The 23,471-nt window shown below is 37.9% G+C and overlaps 1 protein-coding gene across 2 annotated transcripts in view; it reads left to right on the top strand.

Annotated features, from left to right (window-relative positions):
* The window catches only part of LOC139762880 (solute carrier family 25 member 32), a 72,779-nt gene that overhangs the window by 41,203 nt on the left and 8,105 nt on the right, over positions 1–23,471 (top strand). For both annotated transcript variants that reach the window (XM_071688116.1, XM_071688115.1), the window contains exons 4-7: positions 5,764–5,901; positions 6,872–6,995; positions 7,297–7,410; positions 7,571–7,716. In XM_071688116.1, the coding sequence (XP_071544217.1) occupies positions 5,764–5,901; positions 6,872–6,995; positions 7,297–7,410; positions 7,571–7,716 (522 nt within the window). The remainder of the gene's footprint in view (positions 1–5,763; positions 5,902–6,871; positions 6,996–7,296; positions 7,411–7,570; positions 7,717–23,471) is intronic.

Genomic DNA, 23,471 nt, shown 5'->3' with positions numbered 1-23,471 from the left:
TGGTCAGAGTGTTGTGTTACCAGCACTTTATTAGGAAAGGAATGACATGGTGCGCGCAGCCATTAGAGACGTAGATGATCGTATGCAGAGGTCACACTGTCGAGGCGGAGGTAGAATATAACGTAGTAACGTTAGCTTCCTAACGCCATCAACAAACACCAGCGGGAAAACAGCAGGAAAAAAATATAAGGAATAAATGTTGGGTTGGGGGGGGGGGAAATGTGTGTGTTGGCGCGGGCTGCTGCATCCGCCGGCCAATGAGCGGCCAGAGTCCGTGGGCCGAGCCGCGTTCACCTTGGAGACAGCCAATCACGAGGCGGTTTGAGTCGAGAGGTGTTGTTGTTGTTGTTGTTGTTGGGGAGGAAGAACGCGCCCTCGTTCAAGAAGCATCTGCATGTCGTTAATATTTCTTTGGAGGGAGGGAAAGGGATTTTGAGGTGCCTTCTGTGCTCTGATAATTTATATATATATATATATCTTGGGTTGTGTGAGAGTATATGTGAGTCGCTTTTATTTTTAAGAGTGGTTCGGCGGGGGGAGAAGGACGGAGCGCGCGCGCGCTGTCCATGAATATGTGATAACGAATTAATTTATTGTTGCATTTTACTATGATTTTTTATTTTGTCGTTTAGAACTGCATTCTGTGCTATGATATTTGTAAATAGATAAATCTTGTGTTGTTTCAGAGTACGTGTGACTTACTTTTTAAGAGATCTTGGCTGGGTGAGCGCGCGGTGTATCCGTTAATATATATTTTGATTTGGTATTTTAGTATGATTTTTTTTCGGGGGGAGGAAGGGGGATTTTGAATTGAATTTTTGAGCCATAGTATTTTTATTTATTTAGAATTTGTGTTATGTAAGGTCATATGCGACTCAATTATTTTTTTTTACAAGACTTTGGTTGGGGAGGAATGGGGGTGCGTGCGCTGGTCCAGCAATATTAAAAGGCGTGTTAATAATATTTTTGATTTAGCATTTGATGTTAAATTTGTGCTATGTTATTTAATATGTATATATTATTATGAGAATTTTGTTCTACATTTTTTGTATATACATAGAAAGCTTGGGCTGTGTGAGTGTTTAGAATAACTATATAATTTTGAGAGAGTTTGGCGGTCTCTTGTGAGGTATTGATAACGCGCCACGGGTGTGTGAACGCAGGTGCAGCTGCCTCGTCGTCACGTGATGTTGACGCTGGGTTAAGATTTAACACCCATGTTAAAATTAACAAAGTTAACTACAGATTTATATTAACTTGTTCTATTGTATTGACCATGCAGGATTTATGTTATCCATTGACGGATTATAAGGGTGGTATTGTCATATTGGTAATAACCCTTATGTTAAATTAAGGTAATATTAACATTTTTAGTATCGGACTGCAGTATTAGCGAGGGTAAGCGGGAACTGCAGATAATCTGAGGAAGTGCAGATACGAAAAACAAGATGGCGTCGGGTCCGTTGGACTCCAGATCAATGTTGGTCTGTGATTGGCTCCCGCCTGTTGCCATGGCGGACCGGTACTCCTCCACCTGTTCGACCGCTTTATATCGTCGTAAATAGAAGGGGTTTGATCTTTTAATTAATCACAAGATTTGATAATTATCTCCCTCGCGTATATGTTAATTAAGGGTATAATTATCGCACTGTGGCTTTTGTAGGGAACTGAAAATAATGTTCAGAGGCAAGGGATTGCATATGTAATCTCTTCCGCATGTGATTAACAGGTGATTAAGTATTAATAAGGGTTAAGGAGGAGTGTATGACTAATTAATTACCCAATTAGTAACACAGGCTTGATTGAGGGGTCGTGTGGTGACATTTTTATATTAACGGTCACTTGGCAACAAGGCCGGGGAGGGCGTGCAGTGGGTCGGAGAGGCTGTTCTGTCTCTTGACCTCCCTCCTCTCCTCTCTCTCTCTCTCTCTCTCTCTCTCTCTCTCGAGCGCCTCCTCTGAGACTTCGTTGTCCACCGGACACCAGCTGTGTTGCTATTTTTAAAAATGGCGGGGGTTGAGGGAGGTTGACTCGCGGGAAAAAAAATGTTCCTACAAATGCCGCTTTCATTTTAAAAATGGAATCCCACCTCTCATAAAATTAAGTTTTTTTTTCAAATTTAAGTTTGTTATAGGGTGACCACGCTCGCTACATTGTGTCTAAAGACATTTTTAGATATTAAGAATGGAATTATATATTTTTTTAATGTGAGAGATATTAAAATTATCTCAGTTGTGGAGTTTATCTTTATATACACATGTGAGATTCTTGGTATGGCGGCCGTTGGCAACTCAAGGGTGGTGGGCCGATTTGCTAACTGTTTCTTCAACCCTCAGAGTCTCGAAGCTAATACTTTGCCCATGTCTCTTCTCTCTCTCTCTCTCTCTCTCTCTCTCTCTCTCTCTCTCTCTCTCTCTCTCTCTCTCTCTCTCTCTCTCTCCTTTCATTGACCCCTGTATTTATATGAAGGTCAGGCCATGATGTGACCTTGTACCCGTGGCTGGAACATCCTAATTCGAAAGAAAATGGGAGGAGGATAGACATGATAGGAGAAATAGATGATGACGTAGTGGGGAGGGCAGTGTTGTGACATCTTAAATTATCTTGATAATTGGAAAATGTAATTTGTTATTCCTGTATTATGTCCATGACGCATTTGGTTACATAATTTGCCAATTACAATTATGAATTGTGTCATTTATGATCGACAAATGTGACGTAAATTGAGCAGGTTGTAGAAACCGCGCCATATATCACCAAATGTACCCCAAGCCAGTGTGGTTTATATCGCTTATCATCCGTTATCTGGGAGGTGATTCGACATTGTCATTAGGTCATTTCGATTGCCAATTATGTGCCGAGTTAAGGTAATTAATGGTGGTTAGGTGGAATAGGCGATTAAACTCAGAATAATGATTTTGAAAAAAGAATATGTCACCATGTCTCGTTGCGGTTCGATTATGAATTTTTTTTGTATCGTTATGATGACATTATTATCATGTCTTTCCCTCATGATAATAAAGAACCATTATTTATGTGTGAATTAGTAAGCCAATTTGTATAAAATGATTATATATACATTGATAGTTATCGATTTATTTGTATATATTTGGGGAGGAAAATGGCTCCCCATTTGAAAGGTTATACGGGGTAGAAATTCAAGTGACCCCCCCAGAGAGAGAGAGAGAGATATATACCCCCAGAGATATAAATATATCAGCACCAGTACACAGAAGATAAGGAACCGGTCTGGACCTGTTCATTGGCCTAGACGGAGCCACAAACCAAGGAAAAAAAATATATATATATATTTTTAGAAGTGGATACCTTCCATTTTGGGCAGACGATACATAATTTAACGTTTCCAGGATCACCTTAATTCATATTATTGTTTTGTGGGCATATTAATTATATAATATTGCTATATAATGACATAATTAACGTTTAATAGTATTTATTTTTTAATTAATATGTAGTCTGTTCAGTCGGGGGAGAAATTGGAACATCGTGTCGAAGACTTCTGAGAAAGCGACATTATTGGAACGGTTCCTCTTTCTTCAAGTTTAAATACATATATATATTCATATATTTCGCCCAGATACCGTTTTAGTCTTTCAGCAGCCGGTTAACTAAATGACAAAATTATCTCTCGAGGTTTGGGGAAGCCGGTAGAGGAACCATGGAGATAGATGGTGCAGGTGGAAGAAAAAGAAATATGGCCGGTTGTCGTACCTGGTCGGTTGCCAGATGGCGCGCCTCACGTGATATCTTGTGGAGACGTTTGCCAGGCGTCTCCACGAGGCACAGCCGACATCTTACGACATACTAGTCATGTTTATTTTTATTTCTATTCATTATCAAAGTTATTTATTCGATAATGAATGGGATTCGAGAGGAGTTGGTGCCGCTTGGCTCAATGCTTGTCGGCAAAATTACATCTGCCAGACGTATGATCCCGGGCTATTACACCAGGTTATTTATCTTTTATATTTTTTTCATTATTCATTATTAGAGTTATTCATTGTATAACGCATAAGATCCAAGCGTTGCCGATCGATATACACCACCACTACCCCCACCTCTATCCCCCCCCACCGCTCGGCTCTTATCGGCAAAATAATCATCTGTTTTACCGGCGCGATCTGGTTCCTCCTGGTAGCTGACCTAATTTTGCCGCTTTGTGACCCCCTAAATATATATATATATATATATATATATATATATATATATATATATATATATATATATAATATATATATATATATACTATTCGCCATTTCCCGCGTTAGCGAGGTAGCGTAAAGAATAGAGGACTGAGCCTTTGTGTGTGTGTGTGTGTGTGTGTGTGTAGTCCCTCACGTGAATGCACGTCCCTTGCACGTGTTGGGGCTTGCACGTGTGACCTTTGAATTTAACCTTCCCAGTGCCCATAAGGTCCATTAGCCCATTCCTTTCCTGTAGGAATTTGAGCCTTGCCCGGGGGCCAAGACTGCCATAGTGGTATGTGGTTGGCGAGAGTTATTATTCGCGATTTTGATGCCCAGGGTGAGTGATAATTACCATAACTCTTAACGAGCTTGATTGAAATATGATGAATATGTCTCGTTATTCATTAAATATAATCTTGGAGAGTCTTATCGAGTTTTTGTGTTTTTAGTAGAAACGCCGAAATATTACCCCGTGAAATCCATACTCATGTTTAGCCGTGGGAAATTGAGAGAGAGAGAGAGAGAGAGAGAGAGAGAGAGAGGACTATGTTGTGTTGGGGCGCGAATTGGGTCGTTAGAGGTCATAATGATACACATGTACGTGTGTGGACGCCTCTGTTTACAGAGGCGTCTTCGCCTCATGTTTATGTACACGTAGGCGTGAATTACGTAGCTGTGTCGTCTGTTATATCATCTAATGCACATATAACCTCTCTCCTGAGGGCGTTATATAAGGTATATCCTCCTCCCTCCACCTCAAAGGTTTTATATAATACGAAGATGCAAAAATTACCGTTTTCTGTGGACATCCATCATGGCGGAATGTATGACGTCATGGAAATTGGGGGTTGTTTGGGATTCAATGGCCAATCCCTATGTGGGAAGGGGGGTAGGTGGGGTGGGTGAGGTCGTCTATGGCGTGGTGGCCTATTATGTAATTGGGGGGGGTTTAGGGGGGCCGTCTCTCTCCCTTAGGGTAGTTACGCAAGAGGTGAGGTGGGGAGTTGTCAGATACCGCCATAGAGAAGGACTCTCTCACGCCTCTCTTATCCTCGAATATTATGATGGCTTGGATATGCATGACTAATTAGTCATCTTTTTGCCAGATATTATTAAGTTACTGCGTGAATAAATCTCTTCTATACGCCATGACCATTATCCCTTTGTGTCCTAAGTTATAGACTTACGTGATTGAGTTAAGATCTCCCTACTGCCATGAACATATACTGTCTAGACATATAGATTATCCTGCAGTTGAGTATAATATCTCTTCCTCATACTGCCATGACATAATTAAGTCATCCTTTGTGTCCTAGATCAATTATTAAGACTTTATACCTGCAGTTGAGTATAATATCTCTTCCTCATACTGCCATGACACAATTAAGTCATCCTTTGTGTCCTAGATGTTATTATTAAGACTTTATACGTGCAGTTGAGTATAATATCTCTTCCTCATACTGCCATGACACAATTAAGTCATCCTTTGTGTCCTAGATCTATTATTAAGACTTTATACGTGCAATTTAGTATAATATATCTTCTCCTCTTACAGCTACAACACAATTAAGTCGTGGTTCCAAAGTGGCAACAGCAAAGTGGACTTGGGTCCAGGACTGCACATGGTGGCAGCTGCAGAAGCTGGCGTCTTAACACTGGTCATGACCAACCCAATCTGGGTCGTCAAAACTAGGTTAGTTCTGACTATATAAATTTATCATTGCTTGTGTCAGCCAATAGCTCAGTTTTACCAATGAATGCGGACTGGCGGAGTTGAAATTTATGAATTAGATTAAAGTAGTTGAAGGATATAAGGGTATTTGTGAAGTTTTGGACAATAATGATTGTATGGATAGACATGGGATTTTTCAAAGGAAGCCAAAATACATAATTGTGTGCAAGTTGGTTTAGGTTTTTAGGTATCTTATAGTGGAAGCCAAAATTTATATATTAATTTTATGTAAATATATTAGTTTTAGATTCATAGATACCTTTTTTATGCTGAGAGGAGCTGAATAATCTTTAGTTTCTAATGTATTATACATGAATTATACATGATCAAATGCAATGCAAGGCTGTAATCATTAGAGTATTTTGAATAGTTTTTCTTTTAGGGTTCATGTAAAGATATATGGATATATCAATGTAAAGTACATCTTTATATAAGTTTAATCAGTTCGTGAAGTGAGTACTTTTCTTCATCTCTTCCCTGTGGCTACCTTACTAATGTGGAAGAGGGCAAACCAATATGTAGGCAACCATGTTTTTTTCCACTCATACAATTGCTGTGCAAACCAATATGTAGGCAACCATGTTTTTTTCCACTCATACAATTGCTGTGCAAACCAATATGTAGGCAACCATGTTTTTTTCCACTCATACAATTGCTGTGCAAACCAATATGTAAGCAACCATGTCTTTTTTCTCACTCATACCATTGCTGTGCAAACCAATATGTAAGCAACCATGTTTTTTTTTCTCACTCATACATTGCTGTGCAAACCAATATGTAGGCAACCATGTTTTTTTCCACTCATATATTGCTGTGCAAACCAATATGTAAGCAACCATGTTTTTTTTCCACTCATACATTGCTGTGCAAACCAATATGTAAGCAACCATGTTTTTTTTCTCACTCGTACCATTGCTGTGTTCACATGCAGGTTGTGCCTTCAATATTCAGATGGGGGGACGGGTAAAGTGCTGCAGGAGTCTCACAGATACAATGGTATGGTGGATGCTTTTGTCAAGACCTACAAATATGAAGGGGTCCGAGGACTGTACAAGGTGGGTCCTTAATGAGCTCGTTTTGTTACATTGGTGGTTCATGAACACAGGTGTAATTAGTGTAATTGTCAAGAAAATCAGGAGTTCATTTTAAGATGATAAGGCACTTATGTAGATTTCTTTGGTCTTTGGTATACTCATACATGAAAAATATGCCAATTTTCAGTTGTTGCATGTTTAGAGTATATAACAGGATATATAAATGAAGCATCATAGGGAGATAGATTTAAGGTATTCTCATACTGTGGCTAAAACTCCAGTGTGACTTAATTCTTTATATTATCATTAGCTTTTTTTGCAGGGATTTGTTCCTGGCATATTTGGAGTTTCCCATGGTGCACTCCAATTTATGGCATATGAGGAAATGAAGACAAAATACAACAAGTATCGCAATCTTCCCATTGATGCAAAATTGGTAAGAGTAAATGTTTTTTTACTTTATTTCTGTTAGTGTGGATATGTAGAGAATTGGGCAACCTTTGATTTTGACATTTCGTAGTTGTTGTCTGAGAATATACGAGAATGTCTTATGTATTCTCTATGTGCATTATCAGTTTTTCTTGACTTTATTGCAGACCACTGCAGAGTATCTAGCCTTCGCGTCCCTCTCCAAACTCTTTGCTGCTGTGACAACTTATCCCTACCAAGTCCTGCGGGCACGTATGCAAGACCAGCATGCTCACTATGACAACTTGCGCCATTGTATACGTGAAACTTGGAGGTACGAGGGCGTTGTTGGATTCTACAGGGGAATGTCCCCATACCTCGTTCATGTGATGCCCAACATCTGTTTGGTATTCCTTATTTATGAAACGGTAGCAGGTAGTACTTGAGAATGTTCGTAAAGTAGAATACAAGCCCTATTCTCTTGATCAGGGAATGGAAACTGTGTTTATAAAACCTGTCAAGCTGTAAGTCTGTTGCCACTTCATAATCCTTGTATGTGGCTAAACAGACTGCAAAACTGTACATTTTGCAAAGTGCCCTCAGTATGGCATGGGTTGGTTTTGGATGATCCAGTGAACACCTCATTTCTTAACAAATTACTTCAGTCTGTTGCCTGGTGATGATTTCTAGATACATTGTCCTGTGTAGCACTATGGAGATACCAGAGCACAATTACTGTAAGGTATAGGTTGATATAAAAGTGATTAGATAACTATACATGCACACAACACTGTATCCTAGATATTGATATACATACGCATGTATTGCAGTATATACATGAATGGCAGATATTCCCATAGAACATTTTTGTCATATATTCGCTTTGTGACAGTCTGTCTGCAAATCCAGATTGAATATCAAAGGATTGAAAACTTTGGATAGTTTACGCATCAGGAGTATGAGAATAAGCCCGGAAGACTTCTCATGAAGGTTTTGAATAGCTTGTGTGCAGGAAATATAATCGTTAACCTTGACGACAGCTACAAATTATCTGCAACTGAAGATAAGGAGTTTAGATTACAATACAAGCTTTCTTACCTTGATGTTTGGCTGTTTCTGTAGTAAGACTTCTACTTTGTTTGTCATGTTAAGAAAAAAGAATACGAGACCTTTTTTCATGTCCCTGTCACCTATCTTGCAAATTCAGGAATTGGCAAGCAAGTGTGAAGTTGTATTTGATTACTTAAGTCATGAGACATTAGGATACCAGTGTTTCCTTCTTCTTTTTTAAGCATTTGTACACCTTGTCTTTGTCTTCAGGCTGATATCGTGAAAGTCTAGAGGAGCTTGATCTACTTTTTCTTTTTGTTAATTTTAAGATGTTCTCACATTTCATGGGTTCAGAGGTCAGTAATTTTATGGTTTTAGTTTGAAATAAGTTTTCTGCAGATATATGAGCCTCATCTAAAGCCTTGTTCGAACTGATTTATCCTTTAAGAAAGTTCTTTGGATGTGTCATAATCACTTCATTTACTGAATATAAACCTGGATGCATAATGTTATGATCTTCCTCTTGTCTACATCATCCGTTCTGCATGATAAGGGAAAACATTTTTAATGATTTTCACAATTATACTCGGGTTCTGTTTCATGTTTCTGCCCCAGTTGTAACATTTGGCTTCTTTCCAAGAGAATGGGGTCAGAGGTTTATCTAGAAGAATCCATGTTGTTTCTGTTCTCTTGTATCTTAGACTGGCCTAGATGAGATATACTTGTAGGATATTGCACTGGCCTCAGTTATAGAACAAACGCCATAAACCAGTATCTCTTGCTTCATATCAGAATCAGGGTTCTAGCCTGGCTGTTATTATTAGATCAGTCGAAGCAAAACTTGGCACAGATGTACCATGTTATGTGCTGTCCCTGCCTCTCTGGCTAAGTCTTGTCGTCAGTACTTGTAGTTAGGTAACAGATGGTTGGAGGGAGAAATGGCATTTGGTTTTTTATGTGAGAGGTTCCAGTTTCATAAAGTATTCTCACATTTTTACACTGTGATTATTATCTGCTAGTGCTGTGTTTGAACTTTGATCATGCATGTTATACAACTGTATTCCTCTGTCCTCCTATCGTATTTTATTAATCTATCCTCCTTGCAGTTACACCCATGTTCTTGATGTACAGAGAATTGTGATCATAGGGGATGAAAATAGGTTCAGAGGTTGACTACTTTTGTCCTCGGTAGAGACCATTTGAAATGTTGCTTTTAGATCCTGATGAAAGGTAACTGAGGGTCCAAATGTATCTCGTAGACATGTGTATTTTCTACTGCACTTTTCGTAAGGATTGAGAAGTAACATTGGATATGACTGTATAGGTAGCAGCAATGTATAGATATTATGCATGTTTTCGGTGTAATGATTTATAGTTATGGTATTATTATGGTGCTTCATATATTTGTACACCCAAGACTTTTCTTTGCTATGCACAAAGGTGTTCTGTGAGTCTTCACTCTTCTCATAAATTAAGTCTAGACTGACTGAAAACGGGAATATTTTAAGCCCCTTGCAGCAGATAATGATTTACTGATTGAGTATGAAGTAATTTTCCATGTCATTGGCTAATCGTTATACTGTTCTCATCAGTAGGGTATCTTGATACTTTTCCCGTGTGAACACTTTTTAGTTATGCCGTTAGCCCATCGTGACCCCCATAAATACTATCATCCTTTATGTATGATTATCGTATGTGGATGATCTGTAACTAAATCTGCATATTGAAAATTAGAATTAGTACTGATTTTGAAATGGTTAAAAATGCGTGGTAAAGGGTTTCGGAAACTGCAGGTCAGTTATATTCCGTAAATTGATAGAGAAATAATTTTTAGTGTTACCTCGCTGTGGTTGAACAAGGCAAGCTTATACAACAGAATATTATATGTTTATGTTTATTGTTATCATTGTACTTGATGACCATTTCCCACAGTATGTGTGTGTGGTTTTCAGAGACTAAGTGTGAATGAATGTAACCTTTTTTGTCTGTTTTTCTGGCACAACCTCTTTGAAGCAGGGGGTGGCGATGCTGTCTCCTGTGGGGCAGGGTAGTGCCAGGAATGGATGAAGGCAAGCAAGTATGAATATGTGTATATGTTGATATGTATATGTATGTATGTAGGCATATGTACATGTGTATATATATATATAATATATATATATATAATATATATATATATATATATATATATAATATATATATATATATATTATATGTGTGTGTGTGTATTTGCATATGAGTGGATGGGCTATTCTTTGTTTCCTGGTGCTATCTTGCTGATGTGGGAAACAGTGATCAAGTGCAATAAATGGTAATGATAATAAGTATATATGTTTATTTGACATTGCACCACAATTGAAAACAGGGCAAAGATGGACTACTTTGGAGTGGGAAGCTCTTGAATGAGACTACTTTCCTTTTTCAACTAACAATGATAAAACCGTGCCAAAGGTGACTTTTCACTTGTAATGTAATACCATATTGGCGGAGTCCATTAATACACAGACACACACAGTTAACACAGTTAGTGAAATAGTTTATTGACCACAATAATATATATCAATACATGAGCCATTCTTTCTTCATCTGTTTCCTGGCACTACCTCACTGACGCGGGAAACAGCGATCAAGTGTAATAAATAAATAAGTATATACTTGGTTTTTACAAATGACAAACATACACTTAGATACATTAGGTTGTGCAAATCCAACACACAATTGCAGTCTATTTATTACATCAGTACAATTAAATCTCTGATCCTTAAATCTAAGTAAATGGGACACACAACACACACACACACACACACACACACACACACACATACAATAGGTAACGACATCATTTCTTTCCCAAATACTATACTTAAACATAGGGAAGGATAGTCATTTTCAGTAAAGTTATGATATGAAATTACAAAATTGTCGATAATTAAATGAATTATCATCTTTTACATGGCAACAGGACAGTGTGAGACGTGATGTTAATACTATTTTTTTAATTGATTTTTTAAATTGATCTCATATTCTAGAGTTGCTAGGGCAAAATGACATTTATTTTAGAGGTGTTACAAGTGGGTCACTTGTCTAAGAAAGCAAAAGCTGATATAAGTAACATTTAAGTATAATCTCCATATGTGTATTTGCCATTATGTTGTGATAGGCTGTTTCATAACTGGAGAAAGATACAGGATACAGTATTCCACGATAGAATAAAAGTTAGTGATTTTGTTTGCCATAATTAAGTGGTGACCACCTATGTCTTGGTCGACCAAATGTCATTATATTTCAAGCTCAAATCTAGTCAAAGCTCTGCCTTTGTGGAGTCTGATAACAGATTGAAGTTTAAGATGTATATATAATTTTCACAACTTAAACATGCAGATCAATGCATCTATCTTGGAGTGGTGTGTAATAAATGTCAATGGCAAGACTGTACTTTTTAGTACTTACTTAAGCATTGTTTTTTTCATATATAGATATAAATGTGGATGGCAAAGATGGACGGGTTGACACAGAATGTAACACTTGCATTTTTAGCGATCACATGATATTAGTATGGTACTGTTTACCTTCATCACTTTAATTTCACAATTGTATAAAACTTGACTCAATATCATAACAGTCTACACTTTGTGAATGTGTCGACCTTGTGGCTCAGATCTCTTTTTTTTCTTCTTTTTTTATTTCTTGGGTCTGGAAAGGGTACAAAAACTGTGGTGTTGGTCATAGAATATTTTCATTCATCGTTACATTATTTTTATATATATCATTATTATTCACTCGTCATATGTAATTTTAAGTTAATTATAAATGGTTAGCTTAGATGGAAGTGTTTCAGCTTCTGGAGCTTTATTATTTTAATTATTGAATACCTATTTTCTTAGGGCAACACCACACGTTTACATATATAGTTAACCTTTCCAGTTAATGGAGGTCCTTGTGAGAAGGAGACAGCTGTGATATATTTAGATTTTCCTAGCTAACTCGAACCCTGTCCAAAAATAGCTGATTGTCATACCACCATATTGTAGCTCTGTATGTGATTAGATGAAGGATCCTCTGGCAGGGAGTTAGCATATTGTCCGTTATCTGATAAAGTGTAGTTACTTTGAAGACCATTTTGAGTTTTGTTTTATATATATGAATATATATAAATATATATATTTTAAGTGTATGTGGATGTCCTCATTGGTTCATGGTGCATATTGTAACAATATTCCCATGTGCTGTTTTAAGAGCAAAGGTCAAGTGTGGGAATATTATTTGTTGCCATAACCCTGCCGGTTCCTCACTACCTCGTTAAGAACTTTTAGTGTATTTGATTCTCACATTTCTTTTCTTTGCCCTCGACAAGTAAATGCTAACTCAAGAGGTATCTGTCACCTGTTTATGGACATGGTTATTCAAATTGTCAGCAATGACGTTATATATTTAAATATAAAAAAATGACAGGATCTGGAGTTTCTCTATCCCATCAGCTTACCCAAGTCTCCTCTTTACAAAGACCTACATAAGGTAAGAAGAAAGGTTAATTTTGCACAATGGCAATCATATATCAGTATTATAGATAAAGTACATTTTGCTGTGATGGGCTTTACTAACTGTAATTGTAGTCATATAACCTTGAAAGAAAATTCTGGATGCCTGTAAGTGAACGAGTGCTTGTGAAAATGTGGTACACTATACTCTGCAGTAATTTGGTTTGATTAGAAATTTAGTATGTTATATTCTATCCCTTGCTGTGGTTGTTCTAGAACCTTGCACCACTTGCTTACATACATTTTTTTCATCAATTTATTATGCCCAAGAAGTGAAAAACCTAGAGACAGAGCCATAAGGCCAAATGTTGTATATAGTGGTACCCGTGTCTCACAGGGCACATTGTAGCAGTATGTATGTATGTACATGAATGCATACATTCAGCACACACACACTTACTGGTAGAGAAGCTTATGTGTATGGTTAACATCCACCAAAATGTGGATGACTAATGCGAATAGTATCTAAATTATTATCTTTGAATATTTACAAACATGAAATATACTGTCCCTGTGGTAACAAGTCTTTAACGCAGAGTGCTCAAGGCAATAATGTTACATACATATTACTGTATGAAGTGTTTTTGAAATATGTTTAACCACTTTTCAAATGACCCTCATCTTCATTGGTTACCTTGATTGTTCACCTTTGTCTTTTTTCATGCCTATCGTATCAGCTGAAATTGGTATGAATATTTCTCCACTCTTAAGGCCTACATTTTGAGAGCATATTTTCTCTTCTCTGATTTCATCTCCATATCAGAAGTATAGAAATACATACATAGTTTATTGTAAACTAAACACATCTTGCCTGATATTTTGGCTATACCGCCTTATCTGATAATTTTTTTTCATTTCATTTACTCCTTTGCTGTCAAGACTAGTGGATCCATTCACTTTTTCCTCTCTCTGTTGTGCTTGTATATGCTAGCATACATCTTTATTCATTATCTCGTTATCCTTTACTTCATACAACTTTCCTCTGTAATACTTTCCTAGCAGTACCAGAGTTTTTGTTTAATGACATTATAACTTCACGTAAGCAGATACTTTTTATTCACTATCCACTATCTCCATCCCAGTGCCTTCTGTATTGAGTAGATTTACAGAGTACTTAATGGACGACCTTGTCAACCATAGACACTCACTCGGTTATATTTTTTTGATGTTCATGGCTTGATAATGCATTCATAAGTTTGGTATTCATAACTTGATAATGTATCAAAGTTTGATGTACATGACGTAGCACTGCATTCATAATGTTGATATCCATGGCTTAACAGAGTGTCTTAAGATTGATATTCATGGTTTGATAATGTGTGTTTTAAGTATGCCATCCATGGCTTGATAATTCATTTGTAAGTCTGATATCCATGGTTCAATAATGTATCTTTTAAGTTTGCCGTCCATGGCTTGATAATTCATATGTAAGTCTGATATCCATGGTTTGATAATGTATCTGTAAGTCTGATATCCATGTCTTAATAATTCATGCGTAAGTCTAATATCCATGTCTTAATGATCACTTGTAAGTCTAATATCCATGGCTTAATGATTCACTTGTAAGTCAGATATGTATGATTTGATTATGTATCTGTAAGTCTGGTATCCATGGCTTGATAATGTACTTGTGAACTGCACGTCTTTCTTCAGGCTCTTGATTTGTAAGACTAACGTGTTTTTACTTGATGATGTGACTTTTGTGTCCTTTTTATTTTTCTCTTTTCATGGGCAGGAAATTTTTTGAAACTTAACAACTTGAAGGTAGAATTTAATAGGCAGCCAGTGACCTGGTGCTGAAACCTGGTACTTGAAATCGGGAGGGTTAGCGATGGCTGCATAGTGAGCCAGCATTTCAGTGGTTGCAAGTTGCATTCCTTTGTCTCAGGTAGCTGTCTTTTCTTTCTGCCTCACTCATATGTGGATTACTGGCATTCTGTCCTCAAACATACAATCTCTCCTTGTCATACATAACACAACACATAACTTGAACAGCTCATTCTTTGTAACTTTCGATTTTCGTGTATAGTGCTAGCCCTGCCTTTTGGCAAAACTGTAGGAGCAGTAGATAGAAGTAGTAGGTAGGAACATTTAGGCAGGAGCATTAGGTAGAACCATTAAGTAGATGTAGTAGATAGAAACATTAGGCAGGAGCATTAGGTAGAAGCTGGCAGTAGGAACATTAGGTAGGAGACTGCAAGCACTACATTAGAGTTGCCTTCTGCCAGTGGCCTGTTAAGGTTGAAGCATTGAAGGCTAAGAAGCAGCAATGGAGTCCACAAATTATGGAGAGACTCTTACCGTGGCCACCCCTTTGAGGGAGTTCAAGTTCAGAACAGGCATCAGAAAGATAGATTGACAGATAGAAACTTAATAACTAGACCAGAGTTCATATTTGAAAATGAGAACATTTTTCACAGTGTCAGGTTATATTTTCCGGTGTATTTTGCGTCAGTAAATGTATTAATCTCCTGAAGTTAAGGGAAAGTTTAAGGCAGTTATTTCTTCACACTGACTGTATGATAACCTTTAGAATATGGTGGCATTTACATGTTACTCTGGATAGTCATTGAAAGACTAGGCATTTATCTGTAACCCAGTGACCACTGAACAGTGCAAGGTGTTTATCGGATAATCAAGTACTTGAGTGTGTAAAACTAAACCACCACACTATCTGCCTATCATTGATAGAGTAGGTCAGATGCTCATGTCACAATTTTCACTTTTTATCAGCTTATGGACAGTTTGACATAATTCCCAAGAGTTATAATTCCCAAAGAACTCTTGGATAAGTCTTGGCAGATTTCAGCCACTCAGAGAAACAAAGCACTGTAAAATAGTGTGCTACACTAGTACTAGTTCATTAGAGGGATGCGTTCATTTTTTTTAAGTCAATCTAGTTATGAAGTTCAGCGTTTGTTATGCTTGCCACTAGATATCTATGCCCTTGCACAGAGCAGCGCAGTGTAAGATTGGACTAGATAGCACTGCTTCCATTTGGCATTTACGAAAGTTATGATTTGTCAATCACATCCTTAGTGACTTAAGGAGAAGAATAAGTCTAGACGTCCAGAGTATGATAATTGCCTCATACAGACTGAAATCATGCCCAAGTTCAAACCCTAGGGATAGCAGTCTACCCATAGCCAACCTAGTTTTACATACTCCCCTCAGGGATGGTCAAGAAATGGATACTTAGCTTACTTAGGCTAGGGTTTGTATTTAGCATATATGAGACATCCATGATTAGGGAATTCATATGTCTGTGTTATCACAGCTACCTGAAATATACACAAGTGTCACCATACCTTCCATGTCTGTGGTTACGCTGCAAGTGAAAAGTCGCCTTCAGCAAGGCTGTGTTGTCATCTGTTGATGAAAGGGAGTTTAGTCTCATCAAAAAGCTTATCACTTCAAAGAAGTCCATCATTTTCCTGCTGGTGAAGGTAGCGTATCCTTAGAGATATAGGAGCTGTAAAAGGGGTTCCTGGAGCAACATTAGGTCCTCTTAAAGAAAGGTGGCCTGGTAGTGTCCCCTTTTCGTAACCTTACTACAGACAGGTGGGAAGTGGTGAACATGTATGAAAGAATATATATATAGGTGTGTGTGCATGTGTGATGGTGTTATCAAATTGTCCCTGCTCAAGGTTACACTGTGTGTGAAAAGTCACATTTGGCAATGCTGTATCATTTCAAGTACAGTCTCATCAAAGAACATCTCACTCCAAAGGAGTTCCCACTTCATTGCTACTCGAAGTAATAATGCCAAAGGCAGCAAGAGCCTCTTGGAAGAGATCCTGGGTAACACTAGGACTCTTTCTTAGAAATTGGCTGTATGTGTGCTGTTAACTACATGAGTGAGGTAGCATCAAGAACAGATGAGTGAGTCTTAGGAGAGGACATCGTTGCTTGACTCGTTTCTCTGTTCATTGATTGGAAAGTATTACAAGAGGAGAGGGTATCTGGTCCCTTTTAATCACCTGTGACACATGGGATAAGTGGGCAGCATACTTTCTCCCCAATCGTAAGAGAAGGAATGAGAAATATATAGCCAAACAGAGGTTTCTTTGGTAGTATGACCTTCTCTAACTGTATTTGAAGCACACGCACTGGCACTGTAAGATACTACAAAAGCAATTACATAACCCAAAACACAATGGAAAATGTTTTCATAGGGTTCTATCCTATTGCCTACTCTCTCACTTCCATCTACCAATGATCCCTCTTCACATCCTCACCCATTTCTTTCTTATGGTGATTACACCTTATTATACCCTTACAGTTCAATTTCCCCTCCTGATACTTGTACACTTTCTCAAACTGAACATTATCACCCTTCACAGTTTGTCAACATCTAAGACTGGGTCGATGTTAACCCACATAAATTCATTAGCGCTGAAATGGAATTTTGTCACCTATTTACCCCAGTTTAGTTTCAAAACCATTATTCACCCTTTTTAATAACCTGAAATCAACGTGTTTATTGACCCTAGTATGGAGTACAGGTCATACATCTGGGGTAGTTCTTTATCCACCTCTCTATTAGAGAGAGAGTAGCTAACAGTAACGCCTCATGAATTCTCAAATCATCACATCCATCTTGCCATGTTATTTTACCCGCTAATGACAAGATTGCCCTAGCCAATTTAGATCTGGCCCATTGACAAATATGTTGCCTGTTAATGCTTAACAAGATAGCCTTAGCCAAGTCTGATCTGGCCCATTGACAATTACATAGCCTGATTAAGCTAATCATGCTATGTAATTGTCAATGGGCCAGATATAATTGCCAGAGCCAAGTCTGATACGAGGCCAGCCTTCAAAGTAGAACACCAAACATTGGTCACCAGATTATCAAATGCTTTATTGCCTCAATAGACCTTATCTTTTGCATTTAACATTCTGTGCAGTTATATGCATTTGCTATCTAGAATGCTATAAATCCCCAGGGTTCCCTTTGCTACCAAGTATCATAATCATCAGAAAATATTTCGTGGTTAACTCTCATATCAGAGTGTTCAATTAAAGGGTCATCATTTCAAGTTTTAATATATAATCTCAAAATCACTGTAGCGTATAAATATATATGGAGACGGTCAGAATCACAAATTAGTTTCTCTGTACTAGTTGTCACCCAGGGCATACTTATTAGTAGGGTGCTTCCCTTAGTAGGCCCTTCATTCTGCGGTATTCAAGAGCAAAAAGCCATTTTTGCATCAAGAAACTAGACCCTTTGATGCCTATCCTTTGTATATACCATTGGCTGCCTCAGAAATCAAAAGTTTTAAAGTTCCAAACTAACAAAATTTAATTGGGAACCAGGGAAGGTAGTTACTGTTGTTGCACATGAATGGGCCCTTCTGAAAATTTGCCTCAATAGGAAAAATCCATTAAGAGATACTCTGAAATCACCATTAAGAGATCAGTCAGAACCCTTATGTGGTACTACCTAGTGATTGGGCAGAGCACTAGTTTTGCGGCTGTGTTGAGTAGTCATAAAACTCCAGTAATAGAGGTAGAATAAGAATGTCAGACAGTTAATGGAACCCTGTTATCCCAGGCCCCAAGGGACTAAACAGAAGGGGACTAAAAGAGGTTTGTGGTTACTACTGCGAGAAAGGGGTAATTTGATAATACCAATGACTGTTAAGAAAAACAAATGTGGTATGTAATTTGATGAGAAATTACTCACAACACTCATACATTTTCTTGAGAAAATTCCAAGAATTATTGCCCATCACTTGTGTATTTATGAATCTGTTTTATTGAATTTTGTTTCCATTTATGTAGGGTTTTGTCAAATGCATGCAATGTCTCAACTCAGTCATGTCCAGTATGATGAGGTGAACAAAAGCTTCCACGGTATTTTTTTTTTTTCACACAAACTTGATTTGTCATGCGAGACTAGCATCTTCATTTACATCTTCCCCATCCAATAAAATAATCTCATCAGACACAAGCAAAATTGATTTGGCTTATGACAACATATTTCATGTGCTTTTAACATGATGATAAATTCTCATGTATAAGATTCTCTTATTCCTCAGCTCTTTTTATTTATACTTGATAGCATCTTACACATGCATGAAGTACTTTCAGGTACAGATGAACAGGATCCTCTTTTGCACCCACATCCAGTCTTTATCAGTCACGTATACTTTTCCAAAATCAGGGTCTAACATCCGTAGCAAATGCTCACAGATTATTCCATGGTTTACCTGGACCCATTCATATACCTTGCTTTGGCACATTACCTCTTCTATACACCATACCACACCAATTCTTTCTGCTAAAAGTATGCCTCTCACACCCTTGAATGTTTAGACCTCTGATGCCCAAGAGCATTCTTTGTTCCATCCTTTCATCCCTTCCACAGCCTCTTCTTCCTTGCTCCCTCCACCTCTGACTCATAGATCCTCTTTATTAATTTTTAATCATCCTGTATGTATGCCCAGGCAATTTCAGCACACCTTGTTTGGCCACCTGAGTCAAAGTGACCTCACTATCACATCTTTCTTGGGCAGTAGTATTCCGTACATGGCCATCCCAGCTCGTGCCTCTGTTTTTCCTTGGGCACTTAATTTCTGTTATGTCCATTTTTTTGTTTTCTTTGCATACAAAGTCCAACTCTATTTGGATTGCTGAGCCATCAAAAATACAAGTTTGCTGTTAGGGTCACTGACCTCTCCTTCCTTGGATTCCTCATTATGCACAGGACCTTAATTCATCACTTTTCCAGTGTTTGACTCATTTCTCACTTCAGCCCTCATGGCCTCATAGTTTATCTGCTTCCAAGTCTGCTTGTAGGTACACTTCATGTCCTCCCCATTTAAACTTACACCCAAACAGTCCTGTCCTATCCCATTACTGCACCTCATTACTTTGATTTTGTTCATATTGAATTTCAGCTTTGATCTTTTACAAATTCTCAGATCATCAGAGTCTTGATATCTGCAGTCAGCATCTTATTTACCTGCCATGTCCTCCACCCACATCATTCCGTAAACCGTTCCCCTTGCTCAAAGACCTTTATCCTCTTTCTTCACCAAGTCTATGAACTGATTAAATAGCCAAGGTGACAACACACATGAAATGAGAAAGATGGATCATGTGACAGGAATGAAACAGAAGGTATAGAGATTTTAGTTACATCGCGCTATAGATCGTTATTATATCTACTATATTAGGACTGTAAATACACACTCTGGTAAGAACACACCATAAAAGATACTTCATTAAATGAAATTGTAAATGATTTAAATGTATTGAAAAAGTACAGCAGTATAGTTTTGTAGTTAACCATGCAAAAACCCTTCACTCTTCATCATAGCCAACATGTCATGGGAATATAGTATGCTTGAGTTATGGCCATCTCAGATGAAAGGCCTCAGGCATTTGTATACCATACTCTTGATAGAGGAACACTTACAAGAAGAAGGAAAAATGAAAGACAAGAAATTCTATGGCTTTGCTGAATGAGGAGAGGAGTCAATCCTCATTCCTGGTCTCAACACAGAAACTTCAGGAAGCAGCAACTAGGTACGTGCCAAAGGTCTGTAGCAAAGAGGTTAAGACACAAAGGAGGAACGTTATGAGGACATTATCCAAAATGACACCTGTACAACAGAGAGGGGAAGACAATACTGCAGCAGATGGAAAGGGACAATAATAAGTGGATTGATCTTATTCTGGCGAAGAGAAAAGTGAGAAAAAGAACAGTTCCATATATGCAACCAATACTACTAATGGGATGAAGAAAATCCCTGTGGATATGGAAAAACTGCTAGGAAGAAGATAGCTGTGGTGATAGTACCTCAGGATATAGGAAGCAGATTTTGTGATGTTCATTTTATGGGGCTTCTTATCTGCTTTTGATGAGATTTTACCAGAAAGGCAAGGTTCACACAGAGCATTTACTGCATGTCTAGTTGAACTGTACCCTTTCACTCCATTGCTATATCTCCTCTTGGATAGCTGTTAGACTTGGGGTCATCAGCAGTTAACTTCATCTTTCAATCTAGTTTTCTTTGCAAAGTTTCTATAATTACTCCATTCATGTTCTTGATTTTTCCTGGTATTGCATTGGACAATTTTTCCCAGTTATTTTACAAGATGCGAAGTGAACAATAAGGCAGGTGAGTGGGCAAGTCCCACCTGCATTGAAGAGTGTGTGGGGTAAGTTGGGTATACATGATGATATGGAAAGTCCTGGTAGTGCTGTATGGGTATGAGTCATGGACCCTAAATGGAAAAGGACAGAAAAGGGTGGATGTGTTGGAATGAAATGCTTGAGGAGAGTATGGGGTTGAGGACAGTTGATTGTACAGGAAATGATAGTTTACGAGAGAGGTGTGGTAGTAAGCTGGGTAAAGTTAAGAGAGCTGAAGAGGTTGTGTTAAAATGGTTTGTGACTTCCCATTCTCATGATACTTATTATTTTACTGGAAAATGCTGTCTTATCAATGTCCTCTTTGAAAATTTTTATGCTAACTCCTATGTCTTTGATATTTTCTCTGCTCTATATCTTCTCCTGTCATAACTTCATCAGAGTTTACCAATGCATACTAAAGGAACCAGTCCTTTACATTTGATGAACACACACTAAAACCTGAATTTTGAGAAATTGTTACGACTATGGTATTAATTTCTCTTAAGTAAAAATTGCTCAAGTCCCCTTGCAGTTGTTGCTATGATATGTTCAAATCCTGTCCCACTATACTTGGTATCTAACAGTTGGATTTCAGAATAGTAAAGTCCACATGTTGAGCAATATTTTAATTCAGTCATAAGTTGCAATTTCCAGCTTAGGTTGAAAGCCAGGTCTTAAGTTACAACCTCTGGCTTAGGTTCAAAGTCTAGTATTTTTTCTCTGGTTTTGATGTAACACAAGATTCGGCAAGTCATGAAGCAGGCCAGAAGATACGACTTAAGATGCTAGGAGGAACCACAATGCCATGAACAAAAATCCTTACAAAACTCTGTGGATACAAGAACTGAACCAACATGTACAGAAACATCTCCAAACATGTACGACCCATATCACAGGTTACTTGGAACATATGATTGTATGTGGGGAATGAACCAACATGCATAGTGACATCTCCCAATGTATATGACCCATACCATAGGTTACTTGGAACATGTTATTGCATACGGGTAATGAAGATTTTGATAGCTAGATCCACTTGGAATCATGCAGCTTTCATTGCTATGTTGCTCATACTAACTGAGAGTTGTTTCATGATACAGGTTGTACCTCTTTAATCTGACACCCTTAGGACCTGGCCATTAATCGACCACAGAAATTGACGCCTAGTCATACACAGTTGACAATCTGATCTCATGATACTCACACAAGTCTTTACAGAAGTTCCTTTATCTAGTTTTTTCTGTAACTCCACCTTTTCAAGCATAGATGATGATTTATGCTTACGCTCATTAGCACAAGCACCATCTGCACCTCTTAGTCTCATGGAGGACCTCCTGAAGGACTGAAATACTGCTGGATATAAGAAATTAAGTTGACTGTCAATTAGTTCGGCTGTGGTATAAACAGATTTTGGTGCCTTACCACTGCTAACAGCGCCACTCTGGTGGCAGATCCACAGACTAATAACTAATGGCAGCAGATTGAAAATGTGCCGGACCACAGGGCGCCAGATTAGAGAGGTGCAACCTGTAATCAAAGCCAGGGACAATGTCTGAGTTTGCGAATTTTCAGAGAAATTCTGTGGCAGGTTACCTTTGTGCCATGCCTAACTGAAAGCACACATGTTTGTGATTACTTTGCAGCAGATGTCATATAAATCAGACTAGTTTTGGATGATTTCCAACCGAGACATTCAAGCCACTAATTGTATGGAAAATCCCCCACCAACATCAACAACATTGCTCTTATAGATTTGTCAACTTGGCATGGAACCTTGCCATATGACAGTCCATTCCCACTTCCCCACCAATGAAATACATATCATGTATTGTTGTTTTTCAACGTATCCCCAGATTTGTCACCGGAATGACATGAAAGCTCAACCTCTTACATGCTGCTGTTCAATGATCTAAGTATATTTTCCTGTAATTATGTTTTTTACAATCTTTTCTTCTCTCCCCTTTGGACTACAGGAGGCAAGTGTGGGCACTAAGTAGCCACCAGGCCACATTGTGAATACCACTGTCGTACAATCATTTTATAGCACATTGACATTACTATCAAATTTAGTAATTTAGTTTCCAATTAAGTATTTCAAGATGCTATCCAAATTGATAGCTAGAGAGTAGATATGAGCAAATGAGGCTTTTGTTTCGTCTGTTTCTGATGCTAACTTGCTAAAGTGAGAAACGGCAAACCAATTGAAAGAATATTGTTGCAAGTGCAGAATTTGTGGCAGAGGTATTTCTTGTGTGTATCAGAAGGCATAGATACTTATGAAGCTTTGTAAGTCCAAATAAATATCTGATTAAAGATGATTTTTAACTAGATTATTGCTTAAAGGTTTCATTG

This window comes from Panulirus ornatus, chromosome 45 (assembly GCF_036320965.1).
Source record: "Panulirus ornatus isolate Po-2019 chromosome 45, ASM3632096v1, whole genome shotgun sequence".
Lineage (NCBI taxonomy): Eukaryota > Metazoa > Arthropoda > Malacostraca > Decapoda > Palinuridae > Panulirus > Panulirus ornatus.
Note: the sequence above shows the minus strand (reverse complement) of the source record. Positions and strands in the feature narration are given on the sequence as shown.